At 50.5% G+C, this 26,482-nt stretch overlaps 1 protein-coding gene across 4 annotated transcripts; it reads left to right on the top strand.

Moving 5' to 3' along the window:
* The first annotated feature begins 317 nt into the window (after positions 1-317).
* Positions 318-24,337, top strand: ZBED4 (zinc finger BED-type containing 4). 4 transcript variants are annotated; one of them, XM_088795696.1, is made up of 5 exons: positions 321-471; positions 2,515-2,646; positions 3,159-3,234; positions 16,733-16,873; positions 19,220-24,337. In XM_088795696.1, the coding sequence occupies exon 5, from the start codon at positions 19,551-19,553 to the stop codon at positions 23,076-23,078; it is 3,528 nt and encodes a 1,175-aa protein (XP_088651822.1). In that variant the 5' UTR covers positions 321-471; positions 2,515-2,646; positions 3,159-3,234; positions 16,733-16,873; positions 19,220-19,550; the 3' UTR covers positions 23,079-24,337. The 4 variants fall into 4 exon arrangements, with proteins under 4 accessions (XP_019567886.3, XP_019567885.3, XP_088651822.1 ...); XM_019712327.3 differs by lacking the exon at positions 2,515-2,646 and having other exon boundaries at positions 318-471; XM_088795694.1 differs by lacking the exon at positions 16,733-16,873.
* The last annotated feature ends 2,145 nt before the right edge of the window (positions 24,338-26,482 follow it).

Here is a 26,482-nt window from a genome sequence, read left to right as displayed (position 1 = left end):
GGGGCGGGGTCGGCATGCGAATCTGCACCTGAGCTGTCGGTCCGGACCGGCGCAGGGGCGGGGCCGGAACCCGGGACTGCGCCTGCGTGGCTCGCACGGACCAGCGCGGGGGCGGGGCCGGCACCCGGAATTGCGCCTGCGTAGTCTGCCCTGGGCCCCCTCGGTCAGTAGTGCCTCGGTCCCTGGAGCCGCTCTCCTGGTCGGCCCCCGGGCGGGGCGGGCCTGCAGGCACTGCGCCTGCGCGCGCCGGCCCCGCCCCGCCCCGGCCCCGCCCCGCGCCGCGCGGGGCCCTGGGAGGGGCGCAGCGTCCGGCGGCGTCGCGGGCAGGCGGGCTGCGGGCGGCGGAGGCTGCGGCGGGAGGGGCTGGCGGGGGCAGACAAAGCCGCGGCTAATGAATGGGAGCGCGTCCGCCTGCGCTGTCGGTCGTCGGCACCCGGGCTGGATCCGCGCTGCCCGAGCCCGGAGCCCGCGGTGAGTGCAAGGCCAGAGCCGGCTCTGTCTCAGACGCGAGCCCGCGCCGGGGCCCGGAGGTCCTTGCGTGCCGTCGGGGCCGGCCGGGGGCCGGGGGCCGGGTTCGGGGGCCCGGGGGCCCGGGCCAGGCTACGGTCGGGGTAGGGGTCTAGTGGTCGGGCCCGGGACCGGAGCTGGACCCCCCACGATATTGTCTGCGCCCGCAGGGGCAAAGGGCTGGGGTTGGGGGCCGCGGCCGGCGCGGCCTCCAGGGGCCTCGACCCCGCCCGGGCCGCCCGACTGGGCCGCGGTGCCTGCAGCGCCGGCGCTTGAGCACGGCCCGGAACCCCCGATCCCGACCTGGACTCCGCTGACAGCTGGCGAGCGGCGGCCCGGGAGACCCGGCCCGGCCAGTCGATCGCCCCCGAAGCGCTTTTTCCGGGCAGCAGGATTTTGTTGACGAAACACCTAAAGTGGTAAAAAGTTGGTGCGGTCCCGTCGCCGCCACCTCGGGGAGCAGACGACGAGGGGGCGGGGGGTTCGTGCGGGCGGAGGGGCTCCGTCCGAGAGGTGCCTTCGCAGAAGTTCCCCTGTTGGTGCCCGTGTAAAGGCTGACCACGCGTGGGGTCGGCGCGTGAAGCGAGTCGTGGTCTGGAGGGGCCAACCAGGACCGTGGCTGCAGCGCCAGAGGGGACGGAAAGCATCCGAGAAGAGTGGTTCTCGGGTGGGGGTTCACTGGCCAGGCGGCCGGGGCAGCTCCTCCAGCAGGAGGCAGGTGCTAATTGGGTGTCTTTCTCGAGGCACTTTGCCCTCTGCCACCACAGCGAATTGCCTTGCAAATTATGTTTTTAGGATATTTTCTCTAGATACATTTCATTTTCAGTGGCATTTCCAGGAAGAAACCACCAGGGGCCCCATTTAAATATGTCTTAGGAAGCAAATGAGACGAGTTCATTATTAGTGCATGCGTTTGAAGCCTTCAGTTACTGTATGCATGTCTCAGTATGAACATTCAACTTTAATTAATAAAAATATGTATCAAATTGCAAAGCATGATTTCAGTTGTTTTTCCAATTGTAGTCTTTTTTAGGCCCAGGTAAACGTAGAGTCATTTGTGCATCTTTTGTCCTTTTTCTGTGACCCACACCTAAGAGCGATGCCAGCTCCGGTGTCCCCCTTGTGCTGTCTCCGTATTGTCGGTGACTTTCCGTAGACACATACGTTTCTCTGGAAACGAGCGCCGGCCAAGCTGAGCCAACAGGCGAGTTCTGTTGGCATTCTGGTGTTTGTAAAAAGGGAAGTTATTTGTTTTGAAGTTAACTGGAATCAGATCAAGTGCACAGTTTTTAAAAATTCACTTCAGACTTTATGGAGCCAGTTTGCTAAAGCACGGGTATCCTTGTGATTTTATATGTAGAAGTAATTAATTTTTGATGTTTTCTCTGTAGCACAGTGATTAAAATGAGACTAGGAAGGATTTAGTTGGGGTTTTTAAGTGCTATGAATAAGCCAGATTTCAATTGTGAATTTCAGTTACTAAACAAAGTTATCTTGTGAGAGGAAACTGCTTACAGGAGTTTGTGAGGAATCCACCTTCCTGTAACCCTTAAACAGATTCTGTCTGGGTGTCATGATTTACATTTTCTCAGGAATGGATCTAGCACAAGTTAAGAGAGAGTCTGTGAATCTTCAAAGTTTCACAGGACACACTCTTCTCTATTGGAAGAAAGCTCAGACTTTTAGTCCACTTGACAGTTGAGTATTTGGCAGTGCCCCCTCCCGGCCCGGTTAATTCCTGATGTCTTGGGATGGGAACACTCTCCTGTTAGTTAATGCACCACACACACACACACACACACACACACACACACACACACACACACACACACACACACGGAGGTCCCTAAGTAACTCCAGCTGTGCAAAGAATGTCCCTAACACCTTGGAGAAAGATTAGGCAAATTATAAGGGTTGTTGACTGAATTCTGTGTGCTGGAGAAGCTGCTCTGAGGTATTCATTTAGTGAAGGAGATGCGTCGGGTATCTGTCCCTGCCTCTGCATAGGTCCTCTGTCGCTGCCTGGGCTGGCTCTGCGTCTGCTGGCAGATGGAAATATTTGGGGGAAAAAAATTACGTTGTTGCTGGTGTCTGCTTTGTCGTTGGCTATGATGTTGCATGTCGGGCTGCACTGAACAGGTACAGACTTTTCTTGTCATTGTTCCTAAACAATACAATATAACTACTAGTCATGTTGCATTTACATTGTATGAAGCATAAGTAATCTGGAGATGATGTAAAGTTTATGGAGGTTATGTGTAGGTTATATGTTAATGCAGTTGACCCTTGAATAACATGGGTTTGAACTGTGAGGGTCCACTTATATGCGGAGTTTTTTCAATAAATAATGTAAATGTACTTTCTTTACGCTTTTCTTTATTATAAGAAGACAGTGTATAGCACATATACAAAATATGTGTTGCTGGACTGTCTACATTACTGGTAAGGCTTCCAGAACAATAGGCTATTAGTATTAATTTGGGGGAGTCAAAAGTTGTGTGCGATTTTTGATTGCACGGGCGTGGGGTAGGGATCGGCGCCCTGACCCCGCCTTGTGCTGTTTACATAAGGGACGTGGGTGTCCTTGGATTCGGGGACCTGAGGTGGGTCCTGGACACTGAGGGACAACTGTATGTGTGTCTGTGTTTCAGATCCTTATGCCACATAACGTTTGGAGAGTGACCAGACGGGAATGGAGCTGCTGGAGCGACAAGAGCAGTGATCACGGTCAGTGTTTTGTATTTGCCGTGTGTTCTTTGCCTGGCTTCAGCCCCTCGGGGCTGATGTCCTCCTCCTTCAGTGTGATGATCCCCTGGTGAGGGGACAGGTCAGGTGAGTGACCGTTGGGCACAGTGGTGACCATGGAGCCTGCAATGGGGTTAGAGGCCCAGGCAACTCCCCGTCGCCAGCGTTGTTTCCAGAGCGTCTCTGCACAAAATGTGCAGTTTCTGAGAGTCAGCGACTCGTTCTTCTAATTCCTCTCAGATTTTGAAGGCACTGCTTAAATCTCAGAACTTGAGGACAGAAGCTGTAGGGATCCGTTGTTCTTAAATTTACGTTTTTGTTTTGCTGAATCTAGCTGCATGAAAATGTATCACAGAGCCTCTGGCTCCTAACTGCCCATAGCCTCTCAGGTCCCGCCTCCCCCCAGTGTCTGGGTTACGCTGGTTTCCGGCCCTTCTGCATCCCCATCTTTCTCTCACCCCACTTTTCATTGCCTGCATTTGTCGTCATTCTGGAATATTGCAGATCACTTCCTTGCTAATTTGATATGTGCTTTTGGTAGTTGAAATTCCGGAAGGCACTGCTAGGAATAAAGTAAAGTCTTTCCTCCTCATGTCCCCTATTTCTGAGGCAGAGGGAATGGAAGAGACACAGGTGCCTGACCTGCCTCTACCCTGCACCTCGCATTGTACCATCTGCTGGGCAGCGGCTCTGTTCACCGGAAGGCCCGCCACAGGAGAGCCGAGGAGTGATGGGTAGACGTGGGCCAGAGCAGGGCCAGTGAGTGCTCCGAGGACAAGTATGGGTGGGCGAGGGCATGGGTGGAGGGCACTGCGAGAAGGGCTCCGGCAGACCTCGCCTCTTGGAGCAAGAGGACCTTGAGTCCATCCCCAAGGGCCTGGGGGCGACAGGGTGGAGGCCACATGGGTGGTGGAGTCTGGCCCCTCTGCTTGAGCCTGTCCTGTCGGTCGCCCTCCCAAGCTCCTCATGCTCCTGAAATGGAGCTCCGTCAGGAGAGGCCTGTTGGCAGCCAGGCCCCAACTCTGTCCCAGAAACGTCTGTGCCATACGCACAGCTGATACCGGTACCGGCTGGGCTGGGGTGACCCCGCCGGCCCACCGCAGGGTGATGGCTGCTTGCTCTGTCCTGCTTCACCACCCCTGCTGATACAAATGGAAGGGCTGAGTTTTGGTCCAAGGCCATGGCTCACTGAGCCTTACCTTGTGGTCAGCTCGCCTGCTTGCTGCAGAGGGAGTGGTGTCAGGAGGAGCTGGATACAGTTCCCAACGGAGCGCTCTGTTACCCTGTCGCAGGAGCCATATTCCACATCCTGGAAGAAAAGGACACTTTAAATACTCTTCCAGCAGCTTCCTGCCACAGCAGCAATTTCAGACCTGTCAGTGGTGGACTGCCCTGTACCCCAGAGAAAGGTGGGCGACAAGCGTGCTGGTGTCAGGTACAGGGGACCCAGAAACGCAATAGGACAACCACCCACAGAGCCCTGGCCTGTGACCCAGGACGTATCGGGAGGAACAGGGACCAGCTGACCTTAACGGCCTGTTTGCTGGCCTGGCGTGTGCCTTGTTTCCAGGGAGCCTTCTCACAGCTTCCGACCGCATCTCACGGAGAGGGCTCTGGCTCTGGGTTTCTGAGGCCTCAGCCTTAGCAGCTTCTCTGCTGTGGCCTGGGTTCTCCATCTGGGTTTAGCCAGTGCACGACTGTAGTCTCCTTTGCGTGAGCACAGTAGTTCCTGCCGGCATTTGGCTTTGAGATAGTTGGTGCTGTCACCACCCCTGCAATATGTTAGCTGTGGCCACACACGCTCAGCATATGCTAACGTGGCTGGCGGATGTGGACCCCAGCTCGCTGCCTGCCCCTGGTGGGAACACTGTGCCCTCAGGTGTGACGCCGGCAGGACTGTCACCGCTCACCTAGGATGTCTTCCGTGTCCCTGACAGCTCCTGAGGGCACGTGTACTTTGACTGGGAAGCAAACACGCGTCAGTGTTTCAAGGTTACGTTATGAAGTCCCCACCTTACAGAAGGTTGAAGGCATGGTCCCACCACAGGATGGAGCCCTGTGACAGTGTCGCCATGACTGCCCCTCCTGCCCGTCGGGTGGCTGCCGAGCTTTTTCAAAGGCAATTGCAGATAGCACATCATGTCACCACTGATGTCCTTTCCTCCGAAGAAAAGGCAGGATATTCTTCTCTACAACCAACAGCACTGTCCTCGCTGACATCTAAGAAACGTGACTAATCCAGTGGCCCTTCCAGTCAGATTCCCCAGCTGTCATTAGCTGTTTCTTTCCAAACCAGTATCTATCTGGTGTAGTCATCGCTTGTTGTATCTCTTTAGTTCTGGAGCAACACCCCTCCCCTGCTCGCCCCCATTTTTTCTTTGACACTGACTTTTTGAAGAGACTAGGCCAGTGTCCTGTGAATGTGCCGTGTCATGGAATTACTTGCTGTCTCCACGCTGTGTCATTTAACTTGCCCGTCTGCCCCGTGTCCGCCCTGTGATCTGGCAGGAAGGCCGTGCCCTATGCACGTCCTCGGAAGGGGTCCGCTGGGCCTTGGCCCACTTTCATTCATGTTTCCCTCATCCATTACATCCCAAGGAGACAAGAAAATGCTGAATTCTCCCTTTCTTGCCACTTTTCAGGGGAAGGAGTTAGTTGTAATACTCACCCCATGTTTTTTATTTTTCCTTCTTCTTCGACTGTCAGTGCAGGCTAATGGGTTTCTATTCATTCATTATTTTACAGTCTACTAAAGCCTTCTGTTTTTGTTTTTGGATGTTCAGATGGTTGTAACCTCTCACCCAGCATCGTCTGGGAGCACTTCCTTTCTGGCATGTTTCCCTTCCCTTTCCAGACCTGCAATGAGCCATTTCTCCAAAGCGCTTTGGTTCCTCTCCGTGCAGAAAGGTTATTTAGAAACCAGGCTCTGGGGATCACGTGCTCACTGTCCATCGGTGCCGCTGCTGTAAGCACCTCTCTGCTGTCGAGTCAAGGAAATACACTTAAAACATCACGAGTTCGCACCTATACTTTCAATACACGTTTTAAGTTAATACGGTCCTACTTAATTTCTTTGATTTTTAAAATTTGCATTGTTTTCTTATCCTGAAAATCTTGATTCTTAATTCCGTTGGCATAATTACTTATTTGTTTTATGCTAAAGTATAAAATAGATTGCTAAGTTACAATATTTTGTTCCTGCTAATGAAACTGCTTAGAGAAGTTTAAGGTGTTTTGTGTTTAAGTTCTTTTTGTGTTTAGTATATAACAGTTGACCCTTGAACAACACAGGGGTTACCTGACCCCCATGTAGCTGAAAATCTACATATAAATTGACTCTCCAAAAACTTAGTTGGCCCTTTGTACCTGTGGGGGATTGGTTCCAGGAGCCCCGCAGACACTCAAGTCTTCTATATAAAAAGACAGATCAAAGCATACAGTGGCCCCCTGCATCCATGGACTCCCAACCACAGATCAAAAACAGTACTGCGGGTGTTTATTGGAAAAAAATCCACATGTAGTGGCCCCATGCGGTTCAAACCCGTGTTGTTCAAGGGTCAGCTGTGCCCTTTGGGTATGTCGTAAAGCCCCTTGATAGATAGTCTTCTGTCTGTGCTGTGTTGTCCATTTGATGTACAATTAGGTTTATTTGTTTTGAAGGTTTTTTTTCTATTTTTAAATTTTAATTGGGGACAGTGTGTTTCTCCAGGGCCCATCAACTCCAAGCCGTTGTCCTTCAGTCTAGTTGTGGAGGGCGCAGCTCAGCTCCAAGTCCAGTTGCCGTTTTCAATCTTTAGTTGCAGGGGCGCAGCCCACCATCCCATGTGGGAATTGAACCGGCAACCTTGTTGGTGAGAGCTCGCGCTCTAACCAACTGAGCCATCCGGCTGCCCCCTAGATTTGGAGTTTTTAACTTTTTATTTTTATGTACAAAATAATTACGTGGCTCAAAGTCAAAATTATATAAGGGTTACGATCAGAGATCTCACTTCCATCCCTGTGTCCTCCACAATGTAGGCAGCCATTTTTATTTATGCTTTATCCTGCAAAAATACACACACACACCTCACCTTGTCTTCCCTCCTGTCGTTCATAAAAGGTACCTTTACCCTGTGTGTGTCTTGCTGTTTCAGTCAGCCCACATGAGTGTGTCAGCCCTCACTAAGATGGTGTCTGAGTGGCTTTCCGGCCTCTGGCTGTGGAATGCTGCAGGACTAACCTTGGGCGGATGTTGTTCTGTACTTGGTGAGGTTCGTGGTCAGGGACTGTTCCCAGCCCTGGGATTGCTGAGTCCATGGGTAAGTCCCCTCGGGGGTGTGGCCCCAGCTTGCATGCCATGGGCACTCACAGCCTCACCGACAGACTGCCACCACGCTTTGCGGCTTTGCCAGCCTCCGCCAGTGAGACCGGTATCTTGGCCTAGTATTTACTTAGTATGCTTTAACTTGAATGAAAAATGGAAAAACAGACTTGACCGCATTGGATATATGGAGTAAAGCACTTGAGATCATGCAATGAAAGTTGATCATTACATTAGTAAGTCAGGGAGTCTGACCAACCTAGTGCACTGAGAACTGGGAACACCATCCGTGGGAATTCCCACTCCCGTACTTACTTCTGCATCATAGTAGTTCGGAAAGTAGTTTCTTTAATTCTTTAAATAGAAAATAACAATAGATTGTCCAAAAATTCAGAACACGTGTCTGAGGTTGAGAATATTCTATACATTTTATTTTTTCTAGCCATGGGAAGGATCCCCCAATTAGCTACCATCACTTTCAGGTGTTTTCGTCTTTGAAACTAAAAATGTCAAATAATTCCAGAAAGCGCTGGTTTTGCTTCCTGTCTACCTGTCAGCCTCCTTCACTCTCTGCTCATATCGGGGTGGCCGCGCTCACTGTGCACGTGTGACAGTAGTTTCTTCATTGCTGTGGTGTCGTCATCACCGTGGCCTCTAGCTGGGAAGAGATGGTTCCCTTCTGTGCTGGGGGTCGGGCTGCGAGCAGCAGTGACAGCATTTGTTCTGGAAGGATTCTGGTCGTCAGTGATTACCCTGTTTTATATTCATGCTGACTGGTTTTATTTTAAGCTGATTGTCGCTCACTGGAGAGTAGAACCAGAACCATGGCTAACTGGTTCCAGATGCACTGTCAGCAGGTAGCCCTCATCTTGAAAAGGCCAGAATGTCACCTGCAAAATTTTATCGTAGGTCGCAAACAGCAAATTGTTCTTCACACATATGTAAAATTATCAAAAAGCTGGGAGGAACATAGTCCATTTGTGATTTGAAAACCAAAGCTAGCATGCTTTTCATTTTCAATTGGTGCTGAAATAGTGGAAGAAAAGATTTTCTTTAGTAGTAAACTACTAGAGCAAGTGACAGCATTTTTCCTAAAACAGAAACACATGCTATTTATGATTGTAAGATGATACGTGCAAAACTAGTCAAGAAAAAGAGAAATACATAGACTAGAAAGTGGAAGTCTTTCATATCTACACCCTTTTCTGTCCCTCCCCACACGTTCACCTGTGTGGCTGCTTGTTTACACCGACTGGCTGACCCTCATCTGCAGCGAAGGCAGCAGTGGTGGGACCCCCCCCCTCCTGCTGGGGTGACCCCCCTCCCAAGCCTCAGCACACACAGGAATGCACATGGTTCAGGGAGTTGTCGCCAGCTGAGGCAGGTCCATCGGGCAGGTCAGGACGTGGGATGTCACCCGTGACCTCCCTGCCCTCCCCCTTTTCACATTAACCTTCCCAACCTCTACCGCGGAGTCCACGTGAGATCGCACAGTGTGTGTTCTTTTGTCTGCACCTTGTGCTCACTGTCGTGTTTGGTGAGTATGATGATACTTCGTTGTCAGTGCTGTGTGACGTTCCACGCATCCATGTCCATGGTCAGTAGCCGGTGTGAGCACTGCACGCTGCTGTGCACGTTTCTGTATCAGCCTTTCACTGCACACAGACAGGCGTTTCTGTCGGGCCTGTTCCTGTGCTGGGAGCTGTGGCTGATCCCAGGTGTGATGGTGAGTATCCCCAGGTGGTGGCAGATGCTTCTGTGCCACAGGTCTTCAGCAGCACGGCCTTGCCAGCCCATGCGCATGTGTGCGCGCATGCACGTCAGCCCAGTGGTTTTACAGTGTGTGTATTACTGTGGCTTTAATTTGTACTTCCTTGCTTTGCAATAAGGCCGAGCACCTTTGCATCCATTTAGGGGCCCCTTTTATGAAAGGCTTGTTGAGGATTTGCCTTTTTTTTTTTTTTTTAAGATTTTATTGGGGAAGGGGAACAGGACTTTATTGGGGAACAGTGTGTACTTCCGGGACTTTTCCAAGTCAAGTTATTGTCATTTCAATCTTAGTTGTGGAGAACAACGTTCAGCTCCAGGTCCAGTTGCCTTTGTTAGTTGCAGGGGGCGCTGCCCACCATCCATCCCTTGCGGGACTCCAGGAGTTGAACTGGCAACCTTGTGGTTGAGAGGACACTGGCCCATGTGGGAATCGAACCGGCAGCCTTCGGCGTTAGGAACACGGAGCTCCAACCGCCTGAGCCATCGGGCTGGCCCCAGGACTTGGCCATTTTGGCTAAATCCTCTCCTATCCTGAGACTTCATTCTTTTTGTTTGTTTTTTACTTACTTAGTGGACCAGCTACCTGGAGTTGATTTGGGGGATGGCATGAGCTAGGGGCCAACAAGTGTCCTTTTTTCCATGGAGAGATAGAATCGTCTACTTCGGAGGTCTTCCTCACTCTCTGCAGCACTCTGGCATAAAAATCCAGTGTGTGCAGACATGGTGTTTGGATGTCTCTGGCCTGTGGGGCAGGCAGTCTGTTAGCCCCTGGCACCAACACCATAATGGTTAGCCCCCGGCACCAACGCCTGCCTCACTGCAGATTCATAAGGGTTATTTTTTAAGCTTTTAAAGTATAGCACAGATACAGAAGCTGCATAAAATATTATATAAACGTACGGCTTGATGAGTTGTTATAAGGTGGACACTTCTGTAACCATCGCTTGGGGCAAGACATAAAATCTTGCTTCCCACGTGTCCTATCCGTCACGTCTCCCTCCCCAACAAAGGTAACCACTGACCTTACTTTTATGGAAGTTGTTTCCTTTTCTTCAGTTTTATGAAGTTTGCACCTCTAAATAGTAGTGAAGTGTCACCTATTTTCTCATCTGTCATTTCAGTCTGTTACCCACAGGTCACCCAACTCACCTCCGTGGACGTCATTTGTGGAGGAAGCGCTGTGGGGGGACTCATGGCCTGCAGTTAGATTTGGCTGGTGGCCGGCCTCTGGTGTGGTGTGATGTGTCCGTGTCGTTCTCCCCTGTGAGTCGGTAGTTGGCTGTAGAGGCGCCATGAGGTTCAGGGTTGACCTCTGAGGTCCTTCCCAGGGGCGGGTGTTGTTCCATCAGGAGGCACCAAACGTGCGCCGTCTCGCTGTGACGGCGGCGCTGACCCAGCACATCCCGACGTGTATTAGTGCAGGAGCAGCTAGGAAACAGCGATGCTGTTGCTCGGTTCCCGCTGCTCTGTGTGTGAGCTGGACTCACAGGAGAGAAACCTGTCCTTATGCACTGGTTAGCCAGCGCGATAGTTCCCGTGGGACACTGAAGGTAAATGCTGCGCTCTTTATCGGTTTTCAGGATAATCACGCCTTTTCCTGTGGTCTTCCAAAGGTGACCAGTTGGTTGTGTTTTGGTTTTATGAACTCCTAGATTTAAACATATTTGATGAGTTTTAATGTATTGTTGTTATGGTCCTTACTTATGCTCCAGTTGTCTCACTTCTGCACAGTGGGAACCTTTACAAGTTGGCTCCTAGACACTGACCCAGCCCCTTGCTTCTGGTCCACCAGCGTGTTCTCGGCCCCCAGTGTCCGTCCTACCCCTGGCCTGGACTGAGCTGTTCCTCCAAGAAGCCCTGGTCTTTCCCGTGGGCAGGGGTGTTTCAGAGCCACAACATGGGGTTAGGTGTGCTCACTGTTTGTAGGTTTGTGCAGTGAAATTAGGGTTTCTGTTCCGCTCACTGACTACAGGACGTTTCTTTGACCATTTTTGTCTCTTTTCTACCTGGCTCCCAAGGACGGAGGAGAAGAGAGTATTAGACTCCCTGAGCGCTCATTTGTCTTACCCCTGGCTACACTCCAGCCTCACAGACACAGAGGCAGCACTGCCGTCGAGGTCCTGGCTGACAACGGCCGCCATCTTCTGTACGACTCCCACTGTCCCCCTCCTTTGTAGGCACATGGGCCCCACACTGCAGCGCACACCGCCACCACCAGCACACTGTCCCATGCGGACACCAAAGCTCACCCCAGTCCTGAGGTCAGTGTTTCTCCAGACTCTGGTTGATGTCTGTTCTCCAGTAGATTTCTCAGGAAGGACTCATGGAAAAATTGTTCCTGAATTCCTGCATTTCGTACAAGTTTCTGCATCCTTTATACTTGAAAGATTGACTGGATATAAAATCCTTGGCTCACATTTTCTTTCTTTGCAGATCTTAAATATGTTATTCTCTTTTCTAGCGCAAAACGTTGCTGTCAAACTCATGACACTTTTATTTTCTTTCCCTTGAAAGTGACTTTGTTTTTTGACTGAATGGCTTTTTTTTTTTCTTTAGGTCCAGTAAGAGAATACTATGCAGCGTATTCTCTCTCTGGTACCCGCTCCCAGTGGGTACTTTCACAGTTTTCAGTATTCTGCTCTTCTGCCTCACCCCTCCTTTTGGTGAGGGGTGCTCTGATCACCCCTGTGTTGGGTCTGTTGACCTGTCTCTAAACTGCTCAGTTTCTCTGCAGTTCTTTTTCTCTTCATTTCTTTCATTAAAAATCCTCCTCTTCTATCCTGATTTCTGTTGTTCGTGTTATTTTTTAACAGTGCTGGCTTCTTTTGAAATAAGTTATAGTTTTCATTTAATTTGAGGCTGTTGTTTTCTTGTGTGCTTTCATTATCTATCTATGGAGATTTTTTTCTGCTCTTTATTATTTTTTTCTCTTATCTTTTTCTGGGATTTGACCTTAATCCTTTTGTTTCTTATTATTTAGTTTTCTATTGGTGCTTTAACAAAGTACCACAAACAACATAAATTTGGAGGTCAGAACCTGAGATGGGTCTCAGTGGACTAAAGTTGAGATGTCGGCTGGCTGCTCCTCTTGCAGGGGCTCTAGGTGCATCTGTTTCCTTGCCTCTCATGCTTTTCAGAGGCCTCTTGCGCTCCTTGGCTGTGGGACCCCTTCTCCCGTCTTCAGAGCCAGCACCAATCGCCACATCTTTCTGATCATTCTGAAGGCATTTTTCCCTGTCTCTTTTCTGCCCCTTTCTTACACTTTTAAGGACCTTTGTGATAACATTGGGTCCACCCAGCTAATCCAGGATAGTTTTCCTGTTATCCGGGGTTACTAACCTTAACTCTGTCTGCAATCTTATGACTCCCCTTTGCATGTCATGTCCACAGGTCCAAGGAGTAGGACACGGACTTCTCTGAAGGCCCAGTATTCTGTCTGCCACTTTTATTTTCATATAATGCTAGGTTTCTGGAATTTAGTCTTTGTGCTGCCGAAGCGAGCACAGGTTTCTGGAATTTCAAAAGACCTGACTCAACTAACTTCCTTGCGCCTCCTCTCCTGCAGTCTTCATGTCCTGTTAAAAATATGGTGGTTTCCTTCATGTAGCTAGGAATAGCAGTGTGTATTTCTCTTTTCTTGCTGTCTTTGTCTGGCTTTGGTGTCCAGGTGATACTGGCCCCTTAGAATAAGCTGAAAAGTATTCCATCCTCCTCTGTTTTCAAAGAATTTGTGGAATGCTGCTATTATTTCTTCTGTAAACGTTTGATAAAATTCACCAGGGAAGTCAGCTGGAGCTACATTTTTCTCTGTGGGAAACATTTAAGTCACTAATTCAATTTCTTGTGATAGGTCTATTCTGATTTTCTATTTCTTCTTGAGTCACTTTTGGTAATTTATTATTTTCTAGGATTTTTTTCCGTATCACTCAAGTTGTGGAATTTGTTGATAGAAAGTTGTTGTATAGTATTCTCTTATATTCCATTTAGTTTTTGTAGAATCTGGTGATGTCTGCACATTTTTACATTCTTTGTTTCCTATTTTTCTTGGAATCTAGCTAAGGATTTGTCAATTTTGTTGATCTTTTCAAAGAAACAACTTTTGGTTTCATTGATGTTCTGTATCACTTTTCTGTTTTCTAGTTCATTAATATCCACTCTAATCTTTATTATTTCCCTCTTCTCTGCCTTGGTTTGGTTCTTATTTTTTCTAGGTCTTTTTTTTTAAGGTGAATATTTACATTACTGGTTTGAGCTCTTTCTTTTCTAATATAGGCATTTAAAGCTACAAGTTTTTCTCTGAGCACAATACTAGCTGTATCTCATACATTTTGATGTGGTTTTTGTTGTTGTTCTTCTGCTCACTGACTATAGGACGTTTCTTTGACCTTTTTTATCTCTTTTCTACCCTGAGAATCCTGGGTCTCAAGGACGTAGGCAAAGAGACTCACTAAGTTCAAGTTTTTGAACACCTGTTTGTGTGTTGTCTTAGGTCGCTTGGAAATTAGGGAAGATGTGGTCCAGGCTCAGGAGCAAACATCTGAAAGCCTTTCTGTGACAGAACTGTGCCCAGCAGTGGGGAGAAACACACGCATCTGTGTGTGCTGTGGCAGGGACGTATGGGATGCAAGGTGTGGACATAAGAAATGTGAATTTTTATAAAAGTTTGTTTGAGCCAAACTGACGGCATATGCCGGAGAGCAAGATCTCAAATGCTTCCTATAATTTCTTTTTGACCCATGAATTATTTAGAAATGTGTTTTTATTTCCAGATATTTACTGATTTCTCAAATTTCCTATCATTTTATAATCTCTCTTGTGCCTAAAGGACAGACGTGCATAGTTTCAGTCCTCTTAAATGTATTAATATTTGTTTTATGGCCTAGCATATGGTCTGTACTGTGGAATGTGTTGTTCACTTGAAAAGAATATGTATTGTGCTGCTGTTGGATGGAGTATTCTGTAGATATGTTAGTTCATGTTGGTTGATGGTCTTTGTGCTTGCAGATTTTGTTTAGTTTTTCTCGTTGACATGTGTTCAGGTTTGCTGATTCTTTTTTCTGCCAGCTATTGAGCCCCTCTAGTGAATTTTTCATTTTAGTTATATATTTCAGCTCCATAATTTCTATTTGGTTCTCTTTTATAATTTTTGTCTCTTTATTGATATTTATTTGGTGAGACATTTGGCATACTTTCCTTTCATTTCCTTATACATGGTTTCCTTTAGTTCTTCCAACATATTTGTAATAGCTGGTGTAAAGTCTTTGTCTAGTAAGTCCAACACATGGGCCCCTCAGGGACAGTTTCTTTTGACTTTCCTGTGGGGGGGCCATATTTTCCTGCTTTTGTGTGTGTCTTGTAATGTTTTTGTTTTTGTTGAAAGCTAAACATAAGATCCCCTCCCTCTGGAGTTTGTTGTTATTGCTAGGGTTTGTTTTGTTTTGTTTCTGCCTGTTTATTTCTTTAGTAACTTTACTGCACTAATTCTGAAAAGTCTGTATTCCTTGTAGTGTTTGGCCACTTAAGTCTCTGCTTGCTTAGCTTGGTGGTCAATTACTGATGAGTCAGAGATTTCCTTAAATGCATCGCACAGATATGCAGGCACCCTTGCCGGGGGCTCTATGTGTGTATGTGCTGGGACAGGCATTTGTCCTCAAGCAGTTGGACTTGCCTTCACCTTCTGCTTCCATAGGGCTTCAGGGTCAGCCAGCGGGGGCGCCTCATGTCTTTCCTGGCTTGTGCACAGCTCTGCACATGCGTACGCCCTTCGACATCACTAGGGCGCTTTTCAAAGCTCCCTGCAGACATCTGGTTCCCAGGCTCTCGCTTGCCCCACCTGGTGTTGCAGCTTTAGGCAGCTGTGATGTTAAAAAAAGGTGCAGCTGTTTGTTTTCAACTAACGCCCACAAAGCAAGCTCCAAGTCAGGCCAAATAGTAGCTGTGCTCTGTGAATGGGGCTGTCCTAGGGACCTGTGACAGAGGTCAGACAGTGACAGTGCTGCAGAGAGCAGAGCTTTTCGAGGGGCTGCGGACCTGATGTGCCTCCTCTGGTAGCTGCAAGGCTGTGGATTTGCACACCTGCTGTGGTTGTGGGGCTGCTGGCTTCATGGCAGCTCATGGGGAAGGAAAGGTGGGCCGTCCAATGCACAGCCTGCGGCCTCATAGATCCCGTAGTTCTTCCTGAATTAACACTCCTCAGGTTGTTGCAGGCCCTGGGTTAATTCCGAGTTCTGCACTTTCTTTGCTTCTCTGGCGCAGTTGATGCACAGAGGACCTCACACTGCCACTCAGGACAGTGGCTGGCTCTGTGGTCTCGTGGGGTATCCCCTCTCCTTTCTCTACCTTTTCCTTCCGTTGTCCTTGAGTCTCTCCCCAGCAGATTCTCTTTGCTGTGGGTCTTTGCCTGGAAGGAAGCTCAGCTCCAGCCACTTTGGGCCTTACCTGGGGCCCCGACGCCCCCTGCTTGACTGCCTAGAACACGCCTCCCGATTCCAGCAGCTTGGCCTGGCACTGCCAGAGTACCTGTGGGCTTCTTGGGGATTATCTGTGTGTCACATGACCAGGGCTTCCTTCACTTTCCTCCTGTACAGATCCAACACTGTACAGGCCTTGTATGTGTACTTGGTTTGTCCTCGGCTTATACTTTGGAGGTAAGGAAATATTCCATCAGTTTTGTCTTGTTGTTGAGATTGTGGTGTGGCTATTCTAGTTCTGTGCTGTGTTACCAAAAGAAACTATTACATTTCAAATGAATAAAATAACCACCCTTAAGAGGGAAAACTGACCCAAGAAACTCTTGGACACAATGCTTGCTTATGTACGCTCAAGCCCAAAGACAAACATTTATAAACTAGTATCTCTAGTTAGAAAGCTTGTTCTTCCTTGGTGGTATGGGTTAGCATTCTGAAACGACTTTCTGGATATTGTAGAACCGAGTCAGTGAGTGAATCTTTTAAGGTGGTGGGAGCCAGATTTCTCACTGCTGGAGAAAGAAGTTACAAGTATGGAAAAAGGGAGGCTAGAATGATCCTGTGCTGTTGGGTTGAAATTAGAGGTGTCAGCATGAAATCAAGGTGTTTATTTACATGCATGTCTTTCACTGTGTGTGTGTGATTTTTAGTTAATTCATCGGAAGGACCTAGAAGCAAAGGCCCCCAGTAGCAGTGAGCACACCACACGCCTCGCTCTCCACCCACATCGTTGTTGCTTCCATTACTCTGTCTCTTCTGCATCACTGAACTTCTGTATGCAGTTATATTCTTCTGCCCGAAGAACACTTGCATTTCCTGAAGTATAGGTCACCAGGTGACACATTCTGTGTTTGATCTGGCGGACAGTGTTTTATCTCATGTTCACTCCTGTGGGAATATTTGTGCTGGGTATTGAATCCTGGTTTGGCTTTTATTTTCTCAGAACTTTGAAGACATCACTCCTCTGTCTCCCTGTTTACACTGCTTCTCTTGAAAGTCGAAAACAATTCCTCAGGATGTTTTCTCATGTCCGTTAGGAAGACCAGCATAATGAGCCCCGTGACGCGTCATCCTGCTTCAACAGGTAGCAACCAACTCATGGCCGTTTCCGTTTGATCTGTACCCCACATTCAGTTATTCTGAAGCAAAGACCAGCAGTCATAGCTCATCTGGAGGTGGCGTCTGTTCCACAGGTTGAGGGCTCAGTCTCACAAGACTGCTCCTGCTTCCGCCACCAACTCCACATGTCCCCTGGGCTTCTGACCAACCGTCTACAAATTGGGGTTCCCACAACCCCTTCCTCAGGTTTGGTAATTTGCTGGAGCAGCTCACAGAACCCAGGGAAATACTTACATAATAACACTTACAGTTGTTAAAGGAGATGATGAAGGAGCCAAGTGAACAGCCAGGTGAAGAGGTCCAGAGGGGGAGATCTGGAGGGTCCTGAGCAAAGGAGCATCCGTCTCCATGGAGATGGGGCACGGATGTGTTCACCAGCCTAGAAGTCCCCGAACCCTGTACTTGTGGGATTGTTAGGGAGCTTCATCATGCAGGCACGGTCAGCTGTGAGTCTAGTTTCCAGCCCAGCTCCCCTTCTCTGGAGGATGGGGGCGGGGCAGGCCTGAAAGTTCCACGTTCTAACCATGGCTTGGTCTTTGTGGTACCAAGTCCCGTCCAGGAGCCACCGAGCCGAGCCTCGTTAGAACAAGAGATCCTTCCATCACCAAGGAAATCCCAAGGGATTCAAGAGCTGTGTTAACGCCCCCATTACTCAGGAAATTACAAGGGTTTGAGGAACCAGGGTTAAAGACAAAATATTAGCAGGAACTGAGGACAGAGACCAATATGTATATAGTTCGTATTATTTCACACTGGATATAATTGACATACAATAAATGATACAGTCTGTTCAACATACATACACGACACATTTATGTCACGTTTGTATACATGAACGGCTGCTATCGACATTTGGGACAGGCTGGCGTCCCCAGGGGCTGTGCTGGTGGATGGAGCTGGGCAGTGTCCCCACCACATGCTCGGGCACAGGCCCTGTTGGCTGGCCCAGCTTCTGGCATCAGGTGATCATCCCTGGGCACCCAGTGCCCTTCAGTGGCCTCCTCTGAGCTGTCTGCATGGCTGCTGGCGGCACCGTGGCGACGCCGTGCCCATCCTCTCCGTGGGCAGCCTGAACACATGGGCAGAGCCTGTGTCTGACCCCAGCCCAGCCACCATCTGCTCCCACAGGGGAGGAGCAGGCCCTGCCCTTGGCCTGGCTCAGCCTCCCAGCTGGCAGGGTGCTGGTGCCCCTGGGGAAGCTCAGGGTCGGCTGAGCTGGGAAGAACCTGGCCATCCCCCTCCCAGCCCAGGCTTGGCCCTGGCCCCCGGGTTCTGTGGCCATTCTCTCCTCCCATTGTCTTCATTTGTTCTCGCTTTGGTTTTTATTTCGGGGCTGGCTAACACAAAGGGTCAGAAATGTGCCTTTTGTCCCCACCATTTGGCATTCTGGTTTTGGTTTATGTGTAGTTTTGAGTTTTTCTGTGCTGGTTATTTATACTAAACCCCTGATTGGTGTCCAAAAAAAAGGTACGTTTCTCGTAGGTTATCTAGGGTCTAATTTCAGTGTCGTAAGCGTGTTCTTCCTACTATTCATGCAGCCATGTAGCCAGGACTGGGTTTTGGTTGCTTTCTTTATACTGTCATCAGCGCTCCACTCCTGCCACCTGCGCACCGTCCTTCACATCTCAGCTGGATCGCCAGGTGCCGCCTGCTCCTGCTCCCATCACTCATGTGCCTTCAGAGCAGCACGCACCCTGCTTCTGGCCTCTGTCATGGTCAAGGTCTTACAGTCCTTGAGAACTGGTGTGTCCCTGCAGGCCAGCTGTCCTAGCGGCCGCCCAGGCTGGATGCCAGTGTGCTGTCGCAGGCCTCCCCTCCACCCCTGCATGCGGGCAGTCCTCGTTTTCTTTAGGATGCTCAGTGTTCAGTCTGAGTAGGCTGTCATGTACGTTAGCTGTCGGGTTCTCAGTTCCTGTGACAGTCCTTGCTGCAGGTGGAGTGAGACTGATTTGGGGGTTTGGCTCTGCTGATGACAGCAGCTACTCAACTGTCTGATGATTTAGGGTATCGGTTCTAGACCAAACCAACCTTTTTGTACCGTTGTAGGTTTTTTCTGTGTCCCCCCAACCCGATCCTTTATTAACAGGCCATTTGAATTTAAATATGTGTCTTTACTTTTCATTTGTTTTACAATTTTGGGGTATTTTCATTGTGTAAGTGGATTGTAAAAAAGTTAAGGAACAAGATTTTCTATTTTAATTTACCATTGTGGGATTTTTTTTTCCCCTGTGCATGTTGAGGCTGGTCTACCTCTGGCAGTATCAGTTTTAAATGTGTGATTTCGTGCTTGACTTGATTTCATCTCTTACAGGAAATGCAGAGGGGCTATCAAGATGGCAGCCATCCTGTTTCCAAGACGACAGGCAGGGCTGCACCGCATGAATGTATGTCTGCAGCGTGAAAGACTTACCGGACTTCTGGAAAGCAGTGGTCTGCGCCCGAAAATGATGTGCTCATGAGTTACACATTCTGGTTTTCAGGGAGATGTATGATTGGCCATATTCGTAAACATCCCGAAAGATAGAACTGTTGAAATCACTGAAGAAAATGTGCATTTGGGCCACAAGTGTGCGTTTGGATCATTTTTTTTACCAACCTAAGATATCAGCATGGTGAAGCAGCCAGAATAGTTATGGTCAGCCATGGAGATAAACCAGGAAACTCATCCCAAAGCGGGTGGTGATTTTGTTTCCGATAAAGTAAATTTTAAAATAGAAGAGGAAGATGATGGTCAAATTCCGAACCACAGTCTGGAAAGAATGGACTTTAAAATTGAGCAAGAGGACAGGAAACCAGATGACAGTGGGGATGGACAGGCAGAGACCAGAGAGACGAGCTGTGGCTGTGAGCCGCCGGGGAGGTGTGTCCCCGCGGATGGCGAGGACGAGTACGGGTCCCTGTTCTCACAGTACAGCAGCACGCTGTACGACGTGGCGATGGAGGCCGTGACGCAGAGTCTGCTGTCCAGCCGGAACATAAGCTCCAGGAAGAAGTCTCCGGCGTGGAAGCATTTCTTCATCTCTCCTCGGGACAGCACGAAAGCGATATGTATGTACTGCATGAAGGAGTTCAGCAGGGGCAAGAACGAGAAGGACCTGAGCACCAGCTGCCTCATGCGACACGTGAGGAGAGCGCACCCCACGGTGCTCGTCCAGGAACACGGCACTGCCTCAGCCCTGGCCTCGCTCTCGCCCCCGTCGCTGCTGCTCCCGCCACAGCCCGCTGAGGTCGGAGACCTGGGCACGGTGCTGTCACCCATCAAACTGGTCCAGAGGATGGCATCTAAGATCCCATCTCCCGATCGAGTGACGGAAGAATCTGTGTCTGTCATGTCTTCTGAAGACATCTCCTCCGACTTGTCCACCTCCGAGAAGTACGGCCGGGAAGAGGCCGCAGTGGGTCCTCACTCACAGCTCCCCACGCCCCACTACGATGAGGCTGCTGAGAGCGGGGCAGAGAGGAGCCTGGCGCTTCCCAAGGGCACATCTGGGTCTCGCAGGCGGTCGGCCGTCTGGAGGCACTTCTACCTGTCACCTCTCGACAGCTCCAAGGCCGTCTGCATCCACTGCATGAATGAGTTTAGCAGAGGCAAGAACGGGAAGGACCTGGGCACGAGCTGCCTGATCCGGCACATGTGGAGGGCACACCGCTCCATCGTGCTGCAGGAGAACGGCGGGGGCGCGGCCATCCCGCCCCTCTATTCTGCGCCCCCCACGTTGCTGCCTGCCCCACCGCCCCCAGACGGAGAGCCAGGCTCCGTGTCATCATCGCCGGGGAAGCTGGCCCAGGCGTCCCCCTCGGCGGCCTCCTCCCCCGATCGGCCCACAGAGGATCTACAGTCACATCTGCTTCCCGGAGACGCGCTGATGGAAGACGTGTCGGTGTCGTCGCCCTCTGATGCTGCCGGCGAGGCCTCGTTGGTGTCCTCTCCCCAGAAGCGGCCAGGTGACAGGTTGAGCCCTCGCTTGTTTGGACCTGGGGCTGCGTTCCAACAGAACAAAAAGGCGGTGAAGAGGCTGAAGTCCGAAGTGTGGCATCACTTTTCGCTGGCCCCCACGGACAGCCTGAAGGCGGTGTGCAGACACTGCGGGTGTGTCATCAGTCGGGGGAAGAAGGGAGACGTGGGCACGAGCTGTTTGATGAGACATCTCTACCGACGCCACCCGGAAGTGGTTGGGAACCAAAAGGGCCTTCTGGGGGCCAGTTTGGCAAATTCTCCGTATGCTACCTTGGCTTCTGCAGAAAGTTCCTCCTCCAAATTAACTGACTTGCCAACAGTGGTGACAAAAAGCAGTCCAGCTCTGTTTCCCGTTCACAGCAAGAAGACCTCAAAGCTGTGGAATCATTTTTCCGTGTGCCCTGCAGACCCCACGAAAGTCGTGTGCCTGCACTGTGGCCGGACAATAAGCAGGGGGAAAAAGCCAACCAACCTGGGCACCAGCTGTCTGCTGAGGCATCTGCAGAGGTTCCACGGCAGCGTGCTAAAGGCTGATGTCCCCAAGACCGCACTGCCCTCTGCTCCAAGCGGCCATGAGCCCCTGAGCACAGAATTGTCACGAGCCTCCTCCTTTGATGACACCGATGAGAAACTCTATGACTCTCATCCAGTTGCCAAAAAAATAACAAGTCTCATAGCTGAAATGATTGCACTTGACCTTCAGCCATATTCTTTTGTAGACAATGTTGGCTTTAATAGGCTGCTCGAATACTTGAAACCTCAGTACTCTTTGCCCTCACCTTCCTACTTCTCCAGGACAGCTATCCCAGGGATGTACGATAATGTGAAGCAGATAATTATGTCACATCTGAAGGAAGCTGAGAGTGGCGTGATCCACTTCACGTCCGGAATATGGATGAGTAACCAGACCCGGGAGTACCTGACCCTCACTGCTCACTGGGTCACTTTCGAGTCGTCGGTCCGGCCGCACTGTGAGGACCACCACTGCTCAGCACTTTTAGATGTGTCACAGATTGACTGCGACTACAGTGGCAACAGCATTCAGAAGCAGCTGGAATGTTGGTGGGAGGCCTGGGTGACATCCACCGGCCTCCAGGTCGGCATCACAGTGACCGACAACCCGAGCATAGGCAAGACGCTGAACGAAGGGGACCACTCGAGCGTGCAGTGCTTCAGCCACACGGTGAACCTTATTGTCAGCGAGGCTATGAAGAGCCAGAGGATGGTCCAGAACTTACTCAGCATCGCGCGGAAGGTATGCGAGCGGGTACACCGGTCACACAGGGCCAAGGAGAGACTGGCTGAGCTGCAGAAGGAGTATGAGCTGCCACAGCACCATCTCATCCAGGACGTCCCGTCCAAGTGGAACACGTCGTTCCACATGCTTGAACGACTCGTCGAACAGAAGAGGGCGATTAACGAGATGTCCATCGAGTGTAATTTCCGAGAACTGATCAGCTGTGACCAGTGGGAGGTCATGCAGTCCGTGTGTCACGCGCTGAAGCCCTTCGATGCCGCGAGCCGGGAGATGAGCACCCATGTGTCCACGCTCAGCCAGGTCATCCCCATGATCCATATCCTGACCAGGAAGGTCGAGATGCTGTTCGAGGAGACGATGGGCATCGACACCATGCTCAAGTCCCTGAAGGAGGCCATGGTGAGCCGGCTGTCCGCCACCCTGCACGACCCCAGGTACGTGTTTGCCACACTGCTGGACCCGCGTTACAAGGCCTCGCTGTTCTCCGAGGAGGAGGCCGAGCAGTACAAACAGGATTTAATCAGGGAGCTCGAGATGCTGCATTCTACCTCAGAGGACACACCTGTCGCCAACGGGTGTGGTCCAGGCTCTCCATCGAAAGACTCCGGTGGGGAAGACAACCTGTGGTCGCTCATGGCCGAGATAAAGCAGCAGGACCCGCGAGGAAAGACAAAGGTCCCCGAGGACATGGTGCTTGCGTATCTAGAGGAGGAGGTGCTTGAACACAGCTGTGACCCGCTCACCTACTGGAACCTGAAGAAGGCGGCCTGGCCGGGCCTCTCTGCTCTGGCTGTCAGGTTTCTGGGCTGCCCCCCGAGCATCGTCCCTTCCGAGAGGCTGTTTAGCACACACCCCGAGAATGGAAGCTTCAGCCAGTCCAGGCTCATGATGGAACATTTTGAAAAACTGATCTTTTTAAAAGTGAATCTTCCCTTAATATACTTTCAGTATTGAGACTCACAGTGGAGCCACTGGCGGAAGACCTGTTGCCTGTTAGGCGCCGGCTGTTTGTCCCGGGCTGGTGGCTGCCCCGGTCGGGGCCATGTAGGACATCAGACCCGGCACTCTCAGGTCCACGCTGAGTTCCTGCGCTCACCGGAATGTCCACATGTGCCTTACTCCCAGTCCTTCGGCCAGGTATTACGGCGTGGTTTTTAAGAAGTCCGCTAGAAATAGCCTGTCTAGTCAATTATGAAATACGATGATTAGGTTTGAATCCATAACTGTAAAGTTTTTTAAAAGTTGGGGGTTAGTCATTTGTTTCACTAGAATGGCAGAGAAGATGTCAACAGTTTTATTCTGTAGGCTTTTTATTCAATTATGTAAAAACCACAAATCAGGTACTGTATTTTAGTTAAAAATTGCTTTAATTGCAACAAAACAGCTTTTGTGGCTGTCGAATAAAATCTGTACATAGGAGGTGGAGTTGAAGCCATCCTGACTGAGCGGTTTTTAAGTGCAGGTTCTAAAGTATGTGAGGAGCACAGAGAATACTCTGGAAGATAGCTGTTTACTACAAGAAAGACATGGCATTTGAAGAGAAAACTACACCGAGCTGTATCACGGAGTGTCAGTGATACAGTGAGTGGTGAGGAGAGCGCCCCACTTCCTGCCCTGCATTCAGGTCTCACGCGGCTGGGTAGCCCTGACCCCCGCCTGGCGCTAATGGGCATCCGGCCAGGGCACAACACGACTCGTTTACAGCAGTCCTGCTGAATAAACCTCCAAGCCCCTGACGTAGTCTCTACACTTTGAAACTGTCTTTTGAAATTTGTGTAGTGACCGCCAGTTTGATCAAATTATGTGTAAAATTCTTTTTAGAAGAGATGGCTTATCAACAGGGAAGATTTATATTATGGTTGTGAGAATAGCCTTAGGTGTTTAGATTTATAATGGGGAACATTCAGCCATCACTGGGGTGTTTTGGGACCCCAAGGACGTCAGAATGAAGTGTCAGCTGTCAGGTTCTTCTAACAGTAATACGTCTTCAAAGTTTTTGCTTCAACAGGTTGAAAAGGGTTCATTTTCTTATTTCAGACCAATTAAATATTCTGGGTGAAGCAAGTCCCTCCTCTGCCTCTTACCTTTAGAAAAGTTGTTTTGTTAAAATACTGTACCTATTATTCATCTGACTTTGCATTGACCATGTTTTAGTGTATTTATAAATGATGAACTCAGTTTTTGAAATTAAACTTTTTATTTGCGATTTTCTACTGCTGGAGGACAGTGGCTTTTTATTGTTAGGATAATAGAAGTCATCCCCTGGGGGCCAGTAGACACAGAAACCACACGCGTGCAGCCTTAGCCCTGGGTAGGACACAGGAGGTGGTGACGCAGCTCTCAGCATTGATGATGGTGCTGACAGTGCCGAGAACTTTCTGTGTGGGGCCCGAACAGAAGAGCCTGGCAGGCAGCCTGGCGGTCGCCTTGGCTATGTAGCCTCTCGCCTGGGTGGCAGTGCACATGTTCCTGAGACCAGCCTTGTTCTGGATGCCCAGGGAGCAGCGACCAGGGTCACACAAGTGACCATTGCTGACCTGCGAGTGTCCCTCCCGAGCGCTCAAGGTGGCGCCACGTGGATGTCTCACCAGCTTGGGTTCGGCCTTCAGCTGTGTCCAGGCTCTACCCACGTCCAGGCAGTGAGTCCAGAATCCAGAACAGGTGCTGTCAAGTTGCCATGTCGGGGCTCATGGCTTTCCTGAAGGCAGAGTCCCCGGCTCTTTTATCTGGGTCCGGTGGTGCGCGGCCTCACGAGAACCGGCGGGGTGAGGCGGTGGCCGGCCTCCTGGCTGGGGGCCTGGTGCGCTCACCTGAGTGTCTGGCTGGACTCACACAGAGGACCTTTCTCGAATGCTCCGTGCACCTGTGCGCCTGGTGCTGGCCCAAGACTGAATCGTTCGGGTCTGTAAACAGCTCCCTTCCGCCTCCAGTTCACCGGTCATGAGCTGGGGCAGCCAGTGAGGACGGGTCAGGAGCCAGGGCCACACAGCTCTGCTCACCCGTATGTAGCTGTCACCTGGCTCACGCTGGGGATGTCAACACTTTCCTGCTTCTTTCTCTGTGTTCATGCTTCAAACAGTCGACTTAGACAGGTTTCCACAGTGGGGGGGGAGGGGTGGTTGTCACAACGACAATGAGCTGGGGGACAACAGTGTGGCCCCTTCCCTCCCAGAGCTCTGCTGCTGTCCCTGTTACCTGCACTCACCAGCTTGGTGCCGCCCCCGCCAGAGCAGGGCTGTGCCGGACCCCAACAGTGCAGTCCCCAGAGGTGCCGTGGCAGCCCTAGTCCAGCCAGCTGTGGGCTGCAGAGGACGTGGGGGCGCCCTCATCCAGCAGTGCTGGCTTTCGGGTGCAGCTGCAGACGGGACAGGAGGGGTGAGCACTGGGCTCTGGAGATGTCCCATGATCCCAACAAGGACTCCAGGAAGAGGGCGCCTCAAGGGGGCAGGGTGAGTGGCTGAGAAGCTCAGCGGGCACCCTGGGCAGGGGCAACACGGACTTCAGTGCCTGCCGGCGAGAGGACCCGAGCTCTCTGGGGAGATCCATGAAGGGCAAACGAGATAGACCAGCCGTGACAAAGCGCAGCCTCAAGCGCTTCGAGGTGGCCTGCCCTCTTGCACCTTTCTGCCCAGAGGAAAATTTTCTTTCTGTGGAAAGGTCCTGAGCTTCTCTAATTTTACTTACATACAGTTTGACTTTTCATAAGAAAAATAGGACCAAAGACTGCAAGGGGAGAGTGGACAACAGAGACAGATACAGGTGACCCAGTCATTGTTCAGACACGGACGCTGACTAGCACACTCCAGGAAATGGTAAGAAGGTGGAGAATGTCAGCAGACACGAAAGCCACAAACAGGAACATTCTAAAACTGAAAAGTAAAATGACAAACTAATTCAGGAGGTGGACCTAATACTAAGTTAGCAGAGAGGACTGCTGGATTGGAGCTGGGTCAGGAGAAAACCTCGGACTGGAGCACAGAGAGAAGAGAGGATGAGACGGTGCAGTGGGGGTCTGACGGGTCCCAGGAGAGCTGGAGGAGGGGAATGCGCAGGCAGTGCCCAAAGGAGCCTGGGTGTCGGGGGCTTTCCCAAACTGACAGCAGCCGTTGCCACGGCTGTCACAAAGTCAGGATAAACAAAAATGACACACAAATCTACACCTTGGCAAATCACAGCAGAGGGCTGAAAACCAAAGACAAAATCTGGAAAGCAGAGAAAGGAAGACACTTTTACCTCCAGAGGAACAACTCACTGGCAGCTGCCCTTCAGCAGAAGCAATGCAGGTTGTAAAAGAAAAAACGGAACGGCCTGTGAGGTGCAGAGAGGAAGTGACCACCAAGCCAGATGCACATGGCCAG

This window comes from Rhinolophus sinicus, chromosome 1, assembly GCF_057876585.1.
Source record: "Rhinolophus sinicus isolate RSI-liver-muscle chromosome 1, RSI-T2T, whole genome shotgun sequence".
Taxonomy (NCBI): Eukaryota; Metazoa; Chordata; class Mammalia; order Chiroptera; family Rhinolophidae; genus Rhinolophus; species Rhinolophus sinicus.
The sequence above is the reverse complement of the archived record's forward strand: the minus strand, read 5'-3'. Positions and strand labels throughout refer to the sequence as shown.

Bases quoted from the DNA above. Each gene is read 5' to 3' on its own strand.
- ZBED4 (XM_019712326.3), top strand. From the start codon at position 19,551: ATGGAGATAAACCAGGAAACTCATCCCAAAGCGGGTGGTGATTTTGTT.